We start from the raw sequence: 18,752 nt of genomic DNA on the forward strand, positions 1-18,752 counted from the left end.
CTCTCTTTGTCTCTGTCTGTCTTTCTTCCTTTCCCCCCCCCCCATCCCACTTCCCTCTGTCTCTCAGAATGGGATCATGCTTCTGGATGCTTCTTTGTGTGCCGGTGTGTGGTCAGTGTGTGTGACTTGGAGTCCCTGCCCACTTCTTTCTCTGGGACTCCTATTTTGTGAGTTGGCTGACAGCGTGGCATTTATGCACCTGTGTATCAGCAGTATGAGGTCTGCTCTCTCAGAGGGGTGTGTGTGTGTGAGTGTGTGTGAGTGTGTGTGTGTGTGTGTGTGGGTGTCTGGGCAGCCCTGAAATCCCAGTTCTTCCCCAGTCTGGAGTCCCAGGCTTTGCAAGGAGCCCCTGTGAGGGTTTGTGTTCCTAGTGTCTGTGTGTGTTTGCCTTGTGCGTGTGTTTGTGTTGTTCCACGGAGAAGCGTGTTTGCCTGCTGCAGGAGCCCTGACTGCTGGCCTGCCAGGGGGACCATCTGCTTGGAGAGGCCCCCTCGGAGCGGTTCTTCTGGACTGCTTTCGGGCCGGGCAGGAGGCCAGGGCAGGATCTGCTGAATTACAGCAGTTTCCCTTTCCTCCCTAACCCAGCCTGGCATGGCAGAGGCCAGGAGCCTGCCCACTCATCTAAAGCCCAAGGGGAAGTTGGGCAAGCCTGATACCCTCCCCACCCCAGCCTTCCATCTAGCACTCTCGCACTCCAGTCCCTGTCTGTCTGTCTGTCTGCCTGCCTCGTGCCCACCACAGCTGAGCCCGGGAGCCAGGATTTTTAACCTTAAGGCTGGCTGGCTGGTGAGATCTGTGAACCCCCGTAACCTTTAAGGGCCCTTCTAGATGGAAATGGGTGATTCTTTGCCCTGGAAGGCTCCTTCGGGATCTTTACTTAAGCTCCACCCCCATGTCTTTTTGGCTCAGTGAGTATAATGTTTATATTACCAGCCTCACCAGGTAGGTGAGAACATCGCTTTGGAAGCTTCAAAGCACCATAGAAACGTGAGACATCATCCTAGAGAGGCAGGCCGTATGTTAATAATAAATACAACGTTAATAATAAATATAACTAGCATTTAAATGGGGCTTTGAGATTTGCAAAGTGCTTTACCGATATTATTCTCTTTGGGTCCTCTCAATAACTCTGGGAGGTACATGTTACTATTATCTCCATTTTCCAGATGAGCAAACTGAGGCAGGCAGAGATCAAGTCCGGGGACGCACAGCCCACACATGCGTTAGGTTGTTTTGCAATCAGGTCTTCCTGCTTTAAGTCCAGTATACATTGTGCCAGCCAGCTGGTAACTGATACCAGGCCCTCCGTGGGAGAGGGAGAAAACAATAAGAGACTATGTAGTCACCCAAAGGAAAAAACACTAATGGCCTGTGTGGGAGAGATAGTTGCTAATGTTCTGGATGAAAGGACCAAGAAAGTGGCTTCCCAGCCCGGGACCAAAACTAGGACCTCCAGGAACAATAGGGCCCTTCTCCGGGAGCTAAGGAAAAGCTTAAGCTATTATTTCACTCCATCCACCTTTAGCTCCCCACCCCAGGGGAAAATGGTCATATAATATTCCCTAGGAAAAACACGAGAACTAGAAGATCCTTTAGACCATAGAACATAGAACGTCAGTGCTGGGAGGAACCCTGGAATATAGATTATCAGAGCTGGGAGGAGTCTTAAAATAGGGGATATCAGAGGTAAGAGGGGCCTTAGAGTAGAGGATGCTGGGAGGGGCCTTTAGAACAGGGGATGTCAGGGCTGGTCGGAACCTTAGAACAGGGAATGTCAGACTAGTATAGTGTTGGTAGTTGATAGTTGGATGGCTCAGGGTAGTGGTAAGAGAAGAGTGATTTCTAGGTCGAAAAGGAAAAATGTAATAGCAACTAGGAAGAATTTTATTGAGAATGGAAGACGGGCAGAGCCTAATGGATCAAACCCACATTCGTAAGGGAGGGACATTAGAACAGGGATGTAAGAATTGAGAGGAGTCAGAACAGAGTAAGTCTTAGAAGAGACTTTAGAACAGGGGATGTCAGAGCTGGGAGGAGCCTTAGGACATAGAATGTTAAATTCTCAGAGCAAAAACATGTCCAAGTTTAGTGTTACTTTGGAGATTGTCTAGTCTAGTCCCACCATTTTACAGAGCACAACATGGCAAGTCAGGGTGGGGTACCCAAGATCACACAACCAGGGAGTGAGTAGAGCCTCAGGTTGAATTGCCATATCTGGTTTGGGAGTGTCAGAAGGAAATCTCATCTCCCTCTTCCCTCTTACCTCCAGGGTCCCAGCACTTCCTGTGAAGAATCTGAATGGCACAGGACCTGTGCACCCAGCCTTGGCAGGTAAGATAGCTCCTTCTAACCCTAGCACTTTAGGGACACACATACACTCACACACACACAAACACACACATGCTCACAAACTACACACACACACACACAAACTCACACACACATTCACACACACTCACACACTACACACTCACACTCACACACTCACATACACTCACACACACACATACACTCACATATACACAAACACACACATGCTCACACACTACACACTCACGGTGACACACACTCACACACACACACACACACACACACATACACACAATCACCCCCACAACTGCACATATCCATCCATTCTTACAAACATCTTTATGCTCACCCAGATACAGGCAGATAGACACACCTGGTACCCTCACCCAGACAGACACGCCCAGATATGTCCTCAAGGAGGATGGCTGAGGTTCTAGAGCTATCGCTGATGAAAAAGGGAGAATCAGATTAATCGGGAGAAGGGGAGATGAATGGGGCTCCACAGCTAGGAGGAACAATGACCATCTCAGCCGCTCCTAATTCAGAGCCTGAAAGAGAGGGGTTGGGGAGGATAGCAGAGCCCCACAGCACCTCTCCCCAGCTGACTCCGCTTTCATCGCCGCGTCTCCTCCCTAGGGATGACGGGAATCCTGATGTGTGCAGCAGGGCTGCCGGTCTGCCTGACCCGGGCTCCCAAACCCATCCTACACCCACCTCCCATTAATAAGAGTGACATCAAACCTGTGCCCGGGATCCCAGGCATCTGTCGGAAAACCAAGAAGAAACATCTGAAAAAGAGTATGGCTGGACTTCTTGTCTCCTCCCCAGAATTAAACTTTCTTCCCAATTTACTCTCCCCCTCCACTCTCCTTTCAATCATGGATTCCTCCACTCCTAAGAACTTGGGAAGCCTCTCGGGGTGGGATGTGGGATGTGGAGTGCTGGGGAAGGGGTCCCTGAGGGATTCAGCTTGGGGGAGGTTCTTACCTGAAGGGCTTGGTGACCCTGGAGGTGGGGGAGAAAGGAGTGAAGAGGACTTGTGACCCAGGCCCAGCCCCACCCTTGTCTCCCCTGCTCCTCCATAGGTAAGAATCCTGAGGATGTGGTTCGAAGATACATGCAGAAGGTGAAGAATCCACCTGATGAGGTAAAACCAGAGGCAGAACCCGTGAGGTGGGGTGCTTGGCCATCACCCGTCTCATGGGCCATATCCAGACCTGAGTCTGAGATGGAGCAAGGGTTTCTTCTTCTGGATCCAAGCTTTCCCAGCTTGGAGAGGGAGGCAGAGCCCCCTGAACCTCAGGAAGGGGCTCTCTGGGACTAAGGTTATGGGTGGGAGAGATCCTGAGCCTGAACCATTCAGAGAAGGGAGGTTTGGGTCCAGGAAGGAAGAAGGAGAGCAGGACACATTGAGGAAGCTCACGTTCTATAGAGAGAGACGTAACCTGCTGCGGAAACAGTGTTCAGTCTAGACTTATGCCCTGTGAGGAATCTTCTCTAATAAAACAGATCACCATAGGCCCTGCAACTTCTGGTCTAGGGGATAGTGGGTACAAAACCTATTCCTGAGTAATGTTTGTGGGGTGGGGATGCCAGCAGAGATCAGAAGGGGTTTCACTGAGAAAGAAGGATTAAAGCTGAGTTTGGGGGATTTCAGGGTTTCTAAGAGGCAGAGATAAGGAGGGCCCATTGGGCAAAGATCTGGAGAAGGGAAATGGAGTGTCATATGTGAGGAATAATAAAAAGGGGAAGGAAAATAATCTCTAATAACGCTGGGGAGATAATTAGTCAATCAACAAGCATTTATTAAGGAAAGACTATGTACCAGGAATTGTGCTAAGAACTGGATAAAGCACTGGCCCTGAAGTCAGGAGGACCTGAGTTCAAATCCAGCCTCAGACACTTAATATTTCCTAGCTGTGTGATACTAAGCAATTGCCTCAGGAAAAAAAAGAACTAGGAATACAATAAAAGATAAAATCCAGTCCCTGCCTACAAGGAGTTTCCATTCTAATGGAGTGAACAAGATTTAATAATTAAGTCCATACATGTTGGTATATACCTCCTATAAAAAAACTTGCTATGGAAGAAATTTTTTGAGTTACCTCTTAAAGGAGCCAGGGATACTTAGTCATTTCAAATATGAGAAAAATTCAGTGCAAAAAGCACATAGATGGGAGGTGGAGAGTGAAGGGCAAAACCAGCAAGCAGCCAATGCAAATGGATAGAAGATTTCCTGGAAGGGAGTAAAGTATAAGAAAATTGGAAAAGTAAATAAAGGCAAAGTTACAAGTGTCAGAAAAAATTATATTTGATTTTTGACATCAGATTAAAGGACTTCAAATATTAAACAGAGGAACTGCTCTTTGATCCTGGAAATAACAAGGAGCCACAAATTATTGAGCGGGGGAGTGACATGTGCTTTAAAAACATCACTTTCAAGTGCCTACTACATGTACAGCTCTGTGGATGCAAAGAGAGAGAAAATGCAAATGACCTGCTCTCAAGAAGCTTATAGTCTAAAGCAGGGGTACTCAAACTACAGCCCACGGGCCAGATGTAGCAGCTGAGGATGTTTATCCCCCTCACCCAGGGCTATGAAGTTTCTTTATTTAAAGGCCCACAAAACAAAGATTTTGTTTTTACTATAGTCCAGCCCTTCAACAGTCTGAGGGACAGTGAATTGGCCCCCTATTTAAAAAGTTTGATGATCCCTGGTCTAAAGTGTGTTTGTGGAGTATGGAAGAAGACACGCACACAAGTAACCAACGCCAAGGGAAGTGGTTAAGTACAATGGACAGCTCCTAGCAAAGATGTAGGAAAAGTTCCAAGAGATTCTTTACATCTGGAGGAAATGTTAAAGGTACTAGAGGTTCCACAAAGGAAGTAGCATTCGAGTTGGGTCAGAGAGGTCTGTTCTCAAGATTTGGGAGGGAGGAGACAGCAAAAGCACAAAAATGAGAGGTGAGATAGGATTAGCATATAGAGGATAATCCAGTCTGATGGAGCAAGGAGTATGTCCAGGAAAGTAGCATGAAGCAAAATCTAGAGCCAGATTTTGGAGATCTTGAATACCAATTAGGAGTTGACACTTTTTATCTAGGTAACAGGGAGCCATAGAAGGTTTATGAGCAAAGGAATAATGATTTTAGCAGTGATTTAAGGTTATTTATCCTTAGTCGGGGATGAATTGGAAAGGGGAATCTAGTTAAGAAGCTATTGTAATAATTCAAGTAAGCAGTGATGAGAGCCTAAACTAGATCAGGGGTAGTTGGAAGAGAGCAGAGGGGGCAGATGTTTTAAAAACACTGAGGAGTGAAATTCATGGACTTTGTCAACCAATTAGAGCAGGAGACCAACAAGGAAGTATAAATAAATAATCGATAAATTATGAATGAAATGAATCGAAGACCTCAGAGTTGGAAAGAAAATTGAATTTGGGGTGACTCAATTCTGAATCTTAGTTTCCCTCATCTCTAAAATGAAGGAATCAGACTAGATTATCCTTAAGGGACTCTTCTAAGCTTTCAATATACAATTCTATGAAATATTCTAGCATAGAAAACATAGCATTATTCCTTTTGGAGGGCCCACAGAGGTTGCATAATTTAACAGATGTCCCCCAATGAAACATTACTGAAGAGAAGTTCACCTCCTCAATCCTTTGCTCAGAGACACATTGTAGCATAATGTATAGAGAGGCCTCTTGAATCAGGAAGAGCTGGGTTCAATTTCCACCATCTGGATTCTCCTGGAAAGTTTTAATGTTCCAGGAAACTCTCAAAAATTATAAATTATTGAGTAGTTGCCAGTTTGCTTTGAGAAAGGGGAGAGAGGAGAAAGAGAGAGAGAAAGGAGAGACAGAAAGAGAAAGCCAAGGGGAGAGAGAAAGGAGAGACAGAAAGAGAAAAAGAGAAAAAAGAGTTTCTTTATATCCCCAGTGCTTATCATGTAGTATTAATAATAATATCTATAATAGTTAATATTTTCATAACACTTTAAGATTTGCAAAATGTTTTATAATTGTTAACTCATTTGATCTTCATAACAATCCTGGGAAATAGGTACTGTTATCATCCCCAGTTTATAGAGGAGGAAACTGAGGCAGCAATAGATAACAATAGACTTTTCCAAGGACATCCAATTAGTGTCTTAAGCATGGATTTGGACTCCCTAACTCTGGCCCAGAGGGAGAGCTAAATCAAATAGGAACAATGTCATACTATGCTATATTTCTCTACTGTGCCACCTGTCTAATAAAGAAGCACTTAATAAATGCTTGCTGACTGACTGAGAGCATTGAGAAGAAATCACAAGTAGGGACCCCCTCCCCAAAATAAAATGTAGTTCTCGGAGTCCTTTCCTCATTAAATTTCAGTTTCGAGGCCCAAATTGGAAGTCAAGAGAACTGGCCTCTGCCAATTTCTGTGTGACCTTGATCAGATCCTTGCCCTTCTTGATACCAGTTTCCAACTTCCCCAATAAAGTGATTCTAGGATCCCTCAGTTGTTCACAGCCCCTCCATCTTGTGTCTCTGTGAGTAAGTCTTTGCCCCATCTCTATTCCCATCTCTGGCAGGATTGCACCATCTGCATGGAGCGATTGGTCACTGCATCGGGCTACGAGGGCGTTCTCCGCCACAAGGGCGTGAGACCAGAGCTTGTGGGCAAGCTGGGCAAGTGTGGGCACATGTACCACCTCCTGTGCCTGGTGGCCATGTACAACAATGGTAACAAGGTATCCCTGGGGAAGGTGGCTTCGGGGAAGCAAATAGGGGAAGATGGGAAAACCCAGGATGGGCAGCAGGAGGAGAGACAAGCTCAAGAAGAGATAGACTGAGTGGGGGAAGAGAGGTTGAAGAAAGAGGCTGTGGGGAGAGAAACAGACTGGGGAAGAGACAATTTCAAGAAAGAGATTGAGGCGGGAGAGACCAGCTGAGAAGGAAGAGATTGAGGAGAGAAGCTAAATAAGGGAGAGACAAAATAAAGGAAAAGTGACTGACTAAGCGGGGAGAGGCTGAAGGGAGAATAGATGGAAGGGAGCAGAGGAAGACTGAGGGCTAGAGAGAGACAGACCTCAGGAACCTCTGCCATGGCTAGGCCTCTGGGCTGGGAAAAGGCCAAGAGTCAATGGGAGAACAGCTTAATGGGGGAGGGTGCTGATCCCGATCTCTGTCTTCTGCCCAGCAGGATGGCAGCCTCCAGTGCCCCACCTGTAAGGCCATTTATGGGGAGAAAACAGGAACTCAACCCCCGGGGAAGATGGAATTCCACCTCATCCCCCATTCACTCCCTGGCTACACGGACACCCAGACTATCCGAATCGTCTATGACATCCCCACTGGGATCCAGGTGAATTGACACCCTTCACCCCAGACTGCAACTGCCCTAGTCCACGATGTACCTTTGTCTACCATTGCCCTGCCCCCAGCTGCCCAACTCCCTCTCTCCTCTCTAGTATTAGGGGTTCAAATCATAAGGAGTTCATTCTGGGAACCCCTCTGGATGACCTAGGCCCAGAAACTTCTGCCTAAGAGTCCCATTTCCAAGGTGTGATGGTCCTAGGGGACCTATCATAGATCTTCTGGGTCCCTCATGGAAGGCCATTCATGGGGAGAAAATAGGGACCCAGGACCACCTCAGAGCTCCAGATAGTAAGGAATCTAGGAGATTTTCTAAAGCCAAGGAGATTGGTCCCGCCACAAGAGCTCCCTGGGATAAATCTAGGTTGGTGTCTGCTCCACCTGCTGGCTGCCAAAGATAATCCCTTTGTGTCCCCGTTACAGCTCTCCCAGCTCCCAAAGTTCTTTCTACTATTCAAGGCTTGAGGCTTAAGAGAGGAACAGCCAGGGCAGAATTTAGCCCACAAATGAGGCTCCAGATGGTTGAGGGAGGGCCAGATCTCCCATCCCTGAATCTGGCTTTTCTCTTCCCTGCCCCCTCTGGTATTCTCCCTCCCATTGCAGGGTCCTGAGCACCCCAATCCTGGCAAGAAGTTCACGGCGAGAGGCTTTCCCCGGCACTGCTATCTGCCTGACAACGAAAAGGGCCGCAAGGTGGGTCGTGAGGAAAGAAAGGGAGGGGACCAGAATCCCACAAGCCGACATAACAGGCTGAGGGGAGTGGAGGGAGAATTGTAGCTTCTTTCTATTTGTGCCCTTCCTTCAGGCTGGTGAGACCATTAGTGGACAGGTTTGGGAGCTTCTTTGTGGGGTCCACTGCCTTCTGTAGTGTGCATCTCCTGTCCCTGGATCCTGCACAGGGCTCAGGTTTGGAGGTGCTACATTACCCCAATTGAATTCTGTTACTGGCAGCCAAATGGAGTCTGGGAAGAGAGAATTTCTGAGTTGGGAGAAGCCTTAGACATCCTGTAAGGATACAGTAACCTCTCACTTTGTAGGGGAAGAGAAAATGGCCTCAGAGAGAAAATGGCTTGCCCAGAATCACCTACCAAGATGGTAGCAGAGTCTCTCTCTTGCTAAAGGATGCTCCCTTTTGGGATAACACTTGCCTTTTAAAGGAGCCTTCTAGAGACAGTGGTTTATATCAAGAGCAGTATCAGCAGGCAAGAGTATCATTTTAGAAGAGTTTTTATATCACAGGGATGGCTGCCCATCCCTAACCCTGGCTCTGTCCATCACTCCCTTGTCCCCGTTGCTCCAGGTGCTCCGACTGCTCATCATGGCCTGGGACCGGAGACTGATCTTCACCATTGGCACGTCCAACACAACGGGTGAATCGGACACCGTGGTCTGGAACGAGATCCACCACAAGACGGAGTTCGGCTCCAACCTCACTGGGCACGGCTACCCAGACCCCAACTACCTAGACAACGTCTTGGCAGAGCTCACAGCCCAAGGGGTCTTGGAGCCATCCTCAAAGGACTGAGACCTGGGACCCTCCTCCAGGCTGTCCATACTCCTTGCTCTAATGGACATCTCACTCTTCTATCCCTTTACCCTCTATCCCCCTGCCCCCCCCACACACACACACCTCCTCCAACAGCAGGCTGCCAGGACCTCTCCTACTTGGGAAGGTGGAAATCATTCCTAGCAGGGTCTTTTCTGGGGACAAATATTTAGATCTTCCCTCTTTCTATGACAGCAAGTAAGATTGACAAGCAAACATGCTTTCTTGGGAGGGAGAAAAGATACACACGCCCAAAATAACCCTCCAAGAAAAAACCCTGGACCCCTGAATGAAATAATACTTTCCATTTTATAGCATTCAGTTTACAAAACACTTTCCTCACAACAACCCTATGAGGTGGGTAAGTCAGGTTCCATTTTACAGATGAATAAATGAAGTTCAGGCAGGAGGAAATGACTTAGAACTGGAAGAAGTCTTCAGAGATCTGCTGGTCTGAACTGCTCATTTGCTTAGAGCAGAAGGGGCTTGTCCGAGACCACACAGCCAGGGAATAACAGATCTGTGCCTTGGCTGACATGCTAACCTAAGGGGAAAGCATCTCACCCATGCTATCACACACACACACACACACACATACACATACACACACACACACACACACACACACACCCCATAGAAAAACACCCAGACCTGTTTAGAAGCATCTTCCTTTGTCTCCCTCTCTTCTTCCCTCCATCTCCCCCTCTCTCCCTCCCTTCCTCTGTCTCCCTCCCTGCCTTTCTCTCCTTTCCCTTTCCCCTTTCCTCTCCCTTTCTCTCCTTTCTCTCTCTCTCATTCTCATTCTCTTTCTGTCTCTCTCTCTCCCCGCCCCCACTCTCCCTCTCTCCCTCTCTCCCAATCCCTCCCCACAGTGTCTCTTGCTAATAGACAGGGATGGACTTAAGAGTCCAGAGTGGATTCTAGGTTCTATATTGTGTGTGTTTGGGGGGTGGGGGAGGGGAAACATTCACATATAATTGCCTCGATAAACGGATAACCCTGGGTGGGGAGGGGGGAGAGGGTGGCACTAGGGTGAAAGGGGAGGAATCTTGCTTCTTTTTTCTCTTTGTCTCACCTTCCCTTTTACTCCCACCTTGTATTCTATCTGTCCTGTTGCAATCTGCCTATAGGAGGTGACAGATGTGACCACACAGGAGGTCCCTTTCCCATACCAACCCTTTCCCAATCCAACTGTGGGATTTCTGAGCCACCCCTTTTGAGACGTGTGCGCCCCATTCTGGAGGCAATCACTAGCTGGTGGGGTGGGGGATAAGGACTCAGATGAGACCTCCCTACCATGAAAACCCTTAAAAAGGAGAGTGGGTGACAAAGAGTTAACTTTTTTTTTTTTGGTGTTGGGGGGGAAAAAACCCAAAGATATGACAGTTCCCAGCCAACCAGGCACCTGTTGCCTAGGCAACTCACCAGCTCTGCCTCTGTCGATTGGCTGCCATTGTGGACGTCGGCCAGGAATTAAAGGGATGTCAACAATTGCTCTTTCAAAAAAACACCAGTCCCACTGTGGGTGGAGAAATAAATCGCCTTTCTCCTCCCCATGTTGTCCTCCTATTGGTAAAGACTGGGGAATGGGTATGAGGGGAAGGTCCATAGCACTCCCTTGCTCTCTGGAAATGGGCTTATAAGGATTAAGGAAAGGGGGTGGGTAGATATTACTGCCCCACTGGGGAAAACAGCCTAGCATATTAGGGAAATACCATTCTGAACTTGACCACAAGGTGGTGAGGTGATTTTAGCTCCACACAGAGAGTTATTACCCAGGTTCAGCAAGACCCCCTGGGAAAATCCTGGAGAGCCCAAAAAATCATAGCAAGTGAAATTCGCATCTTCCCCTGTCAGTTCTAGAGAAAGGTCTATATCCTCATTATCTCTTCACCTTCCCTCCCACCATATACACACAGCGTCAAGTTTTCAGCCATTAATTCACTTATTCATTCATTCACATCCGTTATTCCACACATCTGCTGCACCTACTATATAAAAATGGCTTCTGGGGTCCCTCTCCTCTCTGAGCCCATGTTCTTCAAGAACTAATAAAAGCAAGAAGTCCCAGCCCTGTGCCGTTAGCCCCAGGGTACTTTCTCTTGGGGAGCTTGGGGCCCAGTGGTACCTGAGGTTGATTGGAAGGATATTGGAAGAGAGAAAGGAAAGTCAGAGCAAGGATCCCTTCCAGGCTGTAGTCCCTAGAGAACTGAGGGAGAACAGGGGTTGGCAGCGTCCTCCCCTCATTCATCCCTTCTGGGAGACCCCTCCTGCCCCCTGCAAAAGCTCACCAATCACGACGGGCATATTTAGGGGGACTAGCCACCTCCTCCCCCTCCTAGGGAAAAAATGTTTATTAGAGGATCCCTTTCCCAATGGTCACAAAGACCCTAGAACATGTGCCTTTAAGCCTACATCTGGGGGGCTCCACTAGCAGAAAACCCCTATCTGACTTCCCCCGCTTTCCCGTTGGGTCATCTGCCCTACCTCTACACCGTCCTAGCTTATTTGGGGAAGGCTCTAGGAAGCCCCAAATCTCATCTCAGAAAGTGGAGCTCAGCTCCCCCTGCTGGCCAGAGGTAAAGCTGCATCTTATTCAGTTGGCTCTGAAATTGGATGAAGGGAGCACCTGGGACCCTTCCAGGTTCTACTGTCCCTGCCCCTCCCTCCCGATAAACCTAAATCTACTCTTGCCTTTCTCAAGCCCAGCTCCTGAGGAGGAACGGGGAGATGGGATCCCTGATAACCCTCAGCCTACGATTCTCTCCAGTGTATTCATTTTATGGTCTCTGGTAGAATCAAATCCCAGACTCCAGAATCTCTGCTCTTGGCCAGCAGTCATAGGACCTGAATTTAAATTCTCATTTCCTACCTAGGTGAGCTTGGCCCTGTTTATTCTGTAAAATATGGGGACTGGACTAGATCATTTCTCCAATCTAAATCCTAGAATCTTTTTTTTCTCCCTGAGGCAATTGGGGTTAAGTGACTTGCCCAGGGTCACACAAGTAGGAATGTTAAGTGTCTGAGGCCAGTAAATTCTAGAATCTTCTGAAAAACAATATCCCATCCCCACTCCTAGCCTTCTCAGCATGGATAGTGTGGGCTATCTCCCTCTTGTTTCTAAAAACTCAGTCCCCAAATTTAGAGCTGGGGACCCATTCAAAGCACAACAGGTCATGGGAGGAGCCCCTAATTGATAGATAATGGGACAAAGACATCCCCCAAAATTGATTCATGAAAGGACCCGGATGAATGGGTGGGTTCCGGAGCCTCTACAGACCAACAATATTATCTACCACCAAAACTAGAGGTTTATGGTTGGGGTTGAGGAGGGAGCGCCATCTCCTCCTCCTTCAGAAGACTAACAGCCTAGAACTAAGAAGGTTCATGCAAAGTGGGTATAGAATTGGCCGCGGAGGTCCAAAGGTAGGCCCCGTGAGGCACTAAGAAGAAACAAAGGATTGGACCAGACAAGGACCGATCGAAAGAACTGGGAATGTTTAGCCCAGAGAGGAGACAAAAGAAAGAGGATTAGGTGGGTCCTGCCAGACCCCAGAGGGGCTAACTTGGAGCAGAATGCCAGCAGCTACACAGTGACATTTTTCGACTCAATGTCAGGAAAGGCTTGCTAATGATGATATCAGTCCAGGATGGAAGGGATTGCCTCAGGAGGTAGTAAGTTCCCCATCGCTGAAGGTCTCCGAGAGAAAGTTTGATGTCATGTTGTCTGGGATGTTGTGGAGGATTAGAATCATCTAGAGCAGTGGTTCTCAAACTTTTGTTCTCAGTATCTTCATGTTGTTAAAAAACTATCGAGGATCAGTTCAAAGAGTTTTTGTTCACATGGGTTATATTTATAGCTATTTACTACATTAGAAATAAAAAATAATTTTGAATTTGTAGACCCTCTGAAAGGGTTTTAGAGACCCCAACAATTCTTTGAACTACACTTTGAGGACCACTGATCTAGAGAGACAGAGACAGAAATGGCCTCTGGAGATTTCTTTTCCATCTGGGATTCAATGATCAGGTGGCGATTGAAGAGCAAGGGTTAAAAAATAAACAAAAAGGGGGTTGGTGAGTGCCTCTGAATGGGGGCAAAGGGTCTGCAATGAGCAGCTACTGTAAGTGAGCTAAAGAGTTAAAAATGACTGAAAAAGAATTCACATCTCATGACCATAGGCCACCATAACTTATAGGGATCAGACTGGTTCAACCAACTTAGAGGATGACTGGTTTGCTAAGGAAACTGAGGTTTGCTCCCATCTGGAGTGGTTAGAAAAATGTTTTGTTCCCCTACTGCCATTCCCTGCCAGTGCAGGCCATCATTCTCAAGGGAGAGTGGAAATGATTCCAAGCAATTCCATCTCCTCTCCTGAAAACACCAATCCATCAGCATCCAAATCCTCCTTCATCCACTTCTTGGAGTGACATGTCTAGTTCCCAGAAGTCTGTTCTTGGTTCTGGAGTCCAGGCCTGCATTTAAAAGCTTGACCCTAACTCTTCCTGCCCATGGTCAAGTCACTCCTAGGCTCTGTTGCCTCATCTGTAAAATGAGGGGTAAACTGGATGACTCCTGGGGTTCCTTCATCTATGAGCCCCAGAGAGAGCTCAGTCTTGTCTCCTCTGGATGGAACATGGCTTTGTCCTCCATTCTAGGATGATACGTACGAGCTGAGACACAGGATCCTGGGCTCATAGCATGGCTGTCAATGTCAGCACCATACACTGGAAGGGACCCCAGAGGGCACTCTGAGGATTTGAGCCAGTGTGGGCTGTTTGAGAAATAGTCCAGCCTCCTCAGTCAGTGATCCCAGTACTCAGCCTCGATGGCAAGTAGAGAGGTGGAGTGGTCATTTCAGGCAAGTGAGTCTCCAGGTTCAGCGTCTCTGGGCAACCAAGGAGTAAGTAAAGGGGAGGGGCCAGAGAGACAGGAAGCAGCCCTGAAGAGAGACAAGGCCTGGCCAGCTGTCTTCTGGGCTCCTGCCCTTTACTATTCACTATTCACTGGACATCAGCTCTTCCTTCCTTGATAAAAAAAAATGTCCAGGACTACAGGGAGAGGACAGTGTGCCGGACTGAAGGCTGGAGATCTTAGGAATGAAGGGAGACTCTAGCTACTTGCTCCTTCTCTTCCTGCTCAAAGGTCTTGTGGGCCTGCTCCAGGTCCTCAATCACAGCCAGTAGACGGACAGCAGCTGAGGCTGTGGGGGGGCTTTGCTGCTCGGGAACAACAGATATCTCTCCTGATGGAAGAGAAAAGGAAGGAAAATGGTCAAGAGAAGATCACCGTGACCATTAGGCCGAAGTCAAATGGGTCAGAGTCACTGGTTTGGGATCACAGACCTGAGTTCAAATTCTGACTCTGATATTTGTTACTCAATACCTTAGGCTTAATAATCACTGTACTCCTGTGGGTATCCATTTCCTATTCTGGAAAATCAATCAGCTGGACATGAGTTCAAAGCTCTAAATCTGATGAACTGTCCATCCAAACCAATAGGAGAATAAGGGCCCAAAGAACAAATAAAACAATCCCTTGAACTGCGGAAAATATTATAAAGCTTCCTTTTTGGGAGATACACCTGTGAGAATCTGCTAATACTAAATTCAGTCTGTATTCCTGGAGTGCACAGACATTTGGGAAGGTGGGATGAAGTTAGATCATGGCCACAGATGAGTGATGGGGATCCTAGGCCCACATGTGCTTGAGTGCAGCAGAGAACATGCTAGTTCTAAGTTTCTGCCTCCCAAGTTGGTTGTGGAGATGGTTGAGAACAGAACAGTGTTTGTTGGAAGCATGGATTTTTGTGCTTGAGACAAACCACCAGTGGGTGCTCGCTTAGGATGCAGCCACTAGATGGAAAAGGAGCGTATGTGCATTGGTGCTGCCACTGGGAATTCTGCAAAGCAGCGCAACTGAGGAACTGGGGCCAGATGGAGCTGGGGGAGCTTTTTAAATTTTCCACCCTGAGTCAAAGTCCCCCAAGAGCTCTGGTTAGGAGGTGTCAGAAGTGACACAGGAAACCCTGGTGCTGGACCCACATAGGGATAAGTGATGAAAATATACCCACGGGGGAATAGAGAAGAAAAGGACTCCAGCCAGACGTTCTCACCTTCCTGGCCACTCTGGACCTGCGTCGCCTCCTGTTCCAGCTTGATCTCCTCAGAAAACTCTACATATTTCTTCCTGGGCAGAGAGAAAGGGAGAGACAGAAAGAGATGAAGACAGAGACAAAAACAGAAAGAGTCAGAGAAAAACAGATAAAGACCAACACGCAGACGTATAGACACACGCAGCTGGAAAGTCAGAGGACTGGGCCCAAGACCACTTATACCTGTGAAAACTTCAAGTCATTTTCCTTCTCTGGGACCCATTTTCTTCATCTGTAAAGTGGGGGGTTGGACTAGATGGAATTTAAAGTCCTTTCCAACTCAATAGAACCACGGGAGTTAATTGGATTTAAGTTGAGACTTCCAAGGCCAGCTAGTCCAACATCCTCCACTTTACAAATGATGTTCTGCGGTCCCTCAGTTCTGACACTCAAAGATCAGTGTAATATGGTAGAAATACTGGGGACATCAGAGTTAGGAAGACCAGGGTCTGGAGCCTCAGTTTTCTCACATTTAAAGTGGGTACAAAAGCAACAGTGCTTCGTAGAACTATGCTGAAGATTAAGTGAAATGTGTGTAAAGTCTTCATAATCCTTAACATATGTGCCACATGCATATTATATACATATGTGTTACACTGTCATGGCATGTGTTACATGTATAATGTTAGCGATCTGCTACATGTATATATAACCTTGTATATGTTACATGTATGTGATACATGTGTGATTTATATATACAATGTTATATGTGTTGTATATGTAATGTTACATTTTAATATATACACACAGTGCTTGATATGTAGCAAATGCTATGTAGTTGTTACTTTGTGTATATGCACATTAATTAACTATTATCATCATTATTCTATTTAAATGTTTTAGTCTTTTCTTATCTCTGAGTCCATGACCCCGTGGTAGCAGAAAGAATGGTGGATTTGGAATTTAGAGCTCTGGATTCAAATCTTGGCGCTGCTAATTACTACCTATGTAAGCCTGAGCAAGTCCCTTTTTCTCTTTTGGTCTCAGTTTCCTCATCTGTAAAATAAGGTTAAGTTTCCTTCAAGTTCCTAACCTGAAAGGGATTTCTGGTCACAGTGCTGGCCTCTGGTGGTCAGAGCTGTTACTGCATTTCCCCAGCTCTCTTCCCCACCCTAGAGTTTCCTCCCTTCCCTGAAACTCCCGCACACCCACCTGAGCTTGTCCCTCCCCAGAAGCAATTGCCGATACACCATCTGGGCCTCTGCGTCGGGGTCCAGCGGGTCACTCCAGTCTCCGAGGGTCACGGCTGAGTGAGTGCGGCTACAGCCCTGGACTGCCAGAGAAGGGCAAGGAGGACCAGATTGGTAGGGGAGAGCCCGAATCTGACAGACAAGCCCCAGTTCGGGTCCACCTCGGCCATCACTAGACCCATCCCCATGCGGGAGCCCGCCCGTACCCCTGGGCCAGCCTGTGGGTCACCTGTGCGATCCTGCTGGAGGCAGCAGGTCCAGCGGTTGCCTCGGAAGGTCCCCGGATGGCACGAGGGCAGCATACCCTCGTTGCAAACACTGGCTTTGCGGATGGCCGACAACCACTGGTTCAGCTCATTCACATTCTGAGGAGGAACAAATGCTCAGGGTTAGACAGGGAGCACAATAGTAGCAATAGCAGTAGCAGCAGCAGCAGTAGTAGTCATAGTAGTACTTGTAGTAGCAGCAGAAGAAGAAGAAAAGAAAGAAAAAGAAAGAAGAAGGAGGAGGAGGAGGAGGAGAAAGAGAAGAGGAGGCAGAAGAAGAAGCAGAAGAAGCAGAAGCAGAAGAAGCAGAAGAAGAAGAAGCAGAAGAAGAAGAAGCAGAAGAAGAAGAAGAAGAAGAAGAAGAAGAAGAAGAAGAAGAAGAAGAAGAAGAAGAAGAAGAAGAAGAAGAAGAAGAAGAAGAAGAAGAAGCAGAAGAAGAAGGAAGAAGTGGAGGAGGAAGAGAAGAAAGAGGAGGAAGAGGAGGAAAAGGAGGAAAAGAAATGATGATGATGATGATGATGATAGCATAGTGGATAGAGATATGGTCTTTGAATCCAGAAGACCTGAATTAAATTCTTGCCTCTGAATCTGGGCTAGTCACTTAACTTTTCCATATTATAGGGGCCTTTAAAAGGAGGAGTGGTGATCTATGTTGGAGGGGGAGTTTCCTCATGAAGCAGTTCCCTATATAAAATGGAAGGGGAGGGTGGTACCGGGGAAAGACAGAATAGATGATATTATGGTCTCTACTGAGACCTAAGGGGCAAGAGTACTTAGGTGTGTGATTGCAGGTGAGGAAGAGGAAGGGAGATAAAGTATTCGCACCTTGCAGTGAATGTATAGGGTGTCCAGCTGCCCGTCCCTGTTCTTGGTGATGACCTGCATCATATGCGGCTGCTGGAAGGCATTTTCATCCACCCTTTCCACGGCGCAGATCCTACACACCGGGATGGAGGTCCGCACCTGCCCCAGGCCAGCCCCCACACCCTGCTCACACCAAGCTGGAGGCAGGAAGGGAAGGAGGGTTCCCCTCCACCCACTCTCCCACCCCGACACCCAACCCCTGTCTCCAACATGGCCCCACCAACTGACTCTATCCAAGAGCTCTAGCTGCAGGGCCGAGGATATCCAGGGGCCCTCTGAGCACCTCTGGTCTGGCTCCTTAGTTGGTCTGGCTCCTTGGTTAGCCATGAGTGAGTGTGGGCATCTAAGTGAATGTCTGTGTGGATGCAGGAAGATGTGAGTAAGGGAGGGTGCTGCTGCCTCTGGGACCTGAGCTTAGAAAGGCACTGGGTTGTGTGGCTAGAGCTCTCACCGACAAGAACATCCAAGTTGAAACCCTATCTTAGATGCTGCCATCCCGTGTGTTCTACAACAGTCATTTCACTTCTGTCTGCCTCAGTTTGCTCATTTGAAAAATGAAGAATCTTTAAAATCAGAATGAATCACAGTCATACAAGCCAAAATATTTTCCTTATTTGAACAAAGGGAAACAGACTGTGATGAAGATGATAATAATAGTAATAGCAAGAGCAACAGATAGCATTTATATAGCACTTTAAGGTTTTCAAAGTGCTTTATAAATTGCATTCTTCTGATCTTCACAACAATCCCAGGAGGTATTATTAAGCCCATTTTACAGATAAGAAAACCAATGTTGAGGAGTTAAATGACTTGCAGAATCAGGAAGGAAGGAAGGAAGGAAGGAAGGAAGGAAGGAAGGAAGGAAGGAAGGAAGGAAGGAAGGAAGGAAGGAAGGAAGGAAGGAAGGAAGGAAGGAAGGAAGAAAGGAAGGAAGTGAGGGAGGAAGGGAGGGAAGGAAGAGAGAAAGGAAGGGAGAAAGGAAGGAAGGAAAAGAGGAAGAGGAAGGAAGGAAGGAAGGAAAGAGGGAGGGAAGGAGGGTTGAAGGAAAGGAGGGCTGAA

General features: G+C 47.4%; 2 protein-coding genes across 5 annotated transcripts in view; one reads left to right on the forward strand and one right to left on the reverse strand.

Moving 5' to 3' along the window:
* DTX1 (deltex E3 ubiquitin ligase 1) overlaps positions 1-9,525 on the forward strand; it is a 61,337-nt gene extending 51,812 nt beyond the window's left edge. The window contains exons 3-9 of one of the 2 annotated variants that reach the window (XM_051972829.1): positions 2,270-2,331; positions 2,947-3,108; positions 3,396-3,457; positions 6,889-7,047; positions 7,497-7,661; positions 8,276-8,365; positions 8,973-9,525. In XM_051972829.1, coding sequence (XP_051828789.1) covers positions 2,270-2,331; positions 2,947-3,108; positions 3,396-3,457; positions 6,889-7,047; positions 7,497-7,661; positions 8,276-8,365; positions 8,973-9,197 — 925 coding nt within the window. In that variant the 3' untranslated portion in view covers positions 9,198-9,525. The remainder of the gene's footprint in view (positions 1-2,269; positions 2,332-2,946; positions 3,109-3,395; positions 3,458-6,888; positions 7,048-7,496; positions 7,662-8,275; positions 8,366-8,972) is intronic. The other variant, XM_051972830.1, reaches the window with a different exon arrangement.
* A 3,168-nt stretch (positions 9,526-12,693) lies between these two features.
* Positions 12,694-18,752, reverse strand: part of RASAL1 (RAS protein activator like 1) — a 41,222-nt gene continuing 35,163 nt past the window's right edge. Inside the window, exons 17-21 of one of the 3 annotated variants that reach the window (XM_051972825.1) lie at positions 17,655-17,792; positions 16,793-16,928; positions 16,526-16,646; positions 15,335-15,408; positions 12,694-14,464 (exon numbers count right to left, since the gene is read on the reverse strand). In XM_051972825.1, coding sequence (XP_051828785.1) covers positions 14,313-14,464; positions 15,335-15,408; positions 16,526-16,646; positions 16,793-16,928; positions 17,655-17,792 — 621 coding nt within the window. In that variant the 3' untranslated portion in view covers positions 12,694-14,312. Of the gene's footprint in view, positions 14,465-15,334; positions 15,409-16,524; positions 16,647-16,792; positions 16,929-17,654; positions 17,793-18,752 lie in introns of those variants that run through there. The other 2 variants (XM_051972826.1, XM_051972828.1) reach the window with 2 other exon arrangements.

The sequence above is a fragment of the Antechinus flavipes genome, chromosome 1 (genome assembly GCF_016432865.1).
Source record: "Antechinus flavipes isolate AdamAnt ecotype Samford, QLD, Australia chromosome 1, AdamAnt_v2, whole genome shotgun sequence".
Classification (NCBI taxonomy): Eukaryota; Metazoa; Chordata; class Mammalia; order Dasyuromorphia; family Dasyuridae; genus Antechinus; species Antechinus flavipes.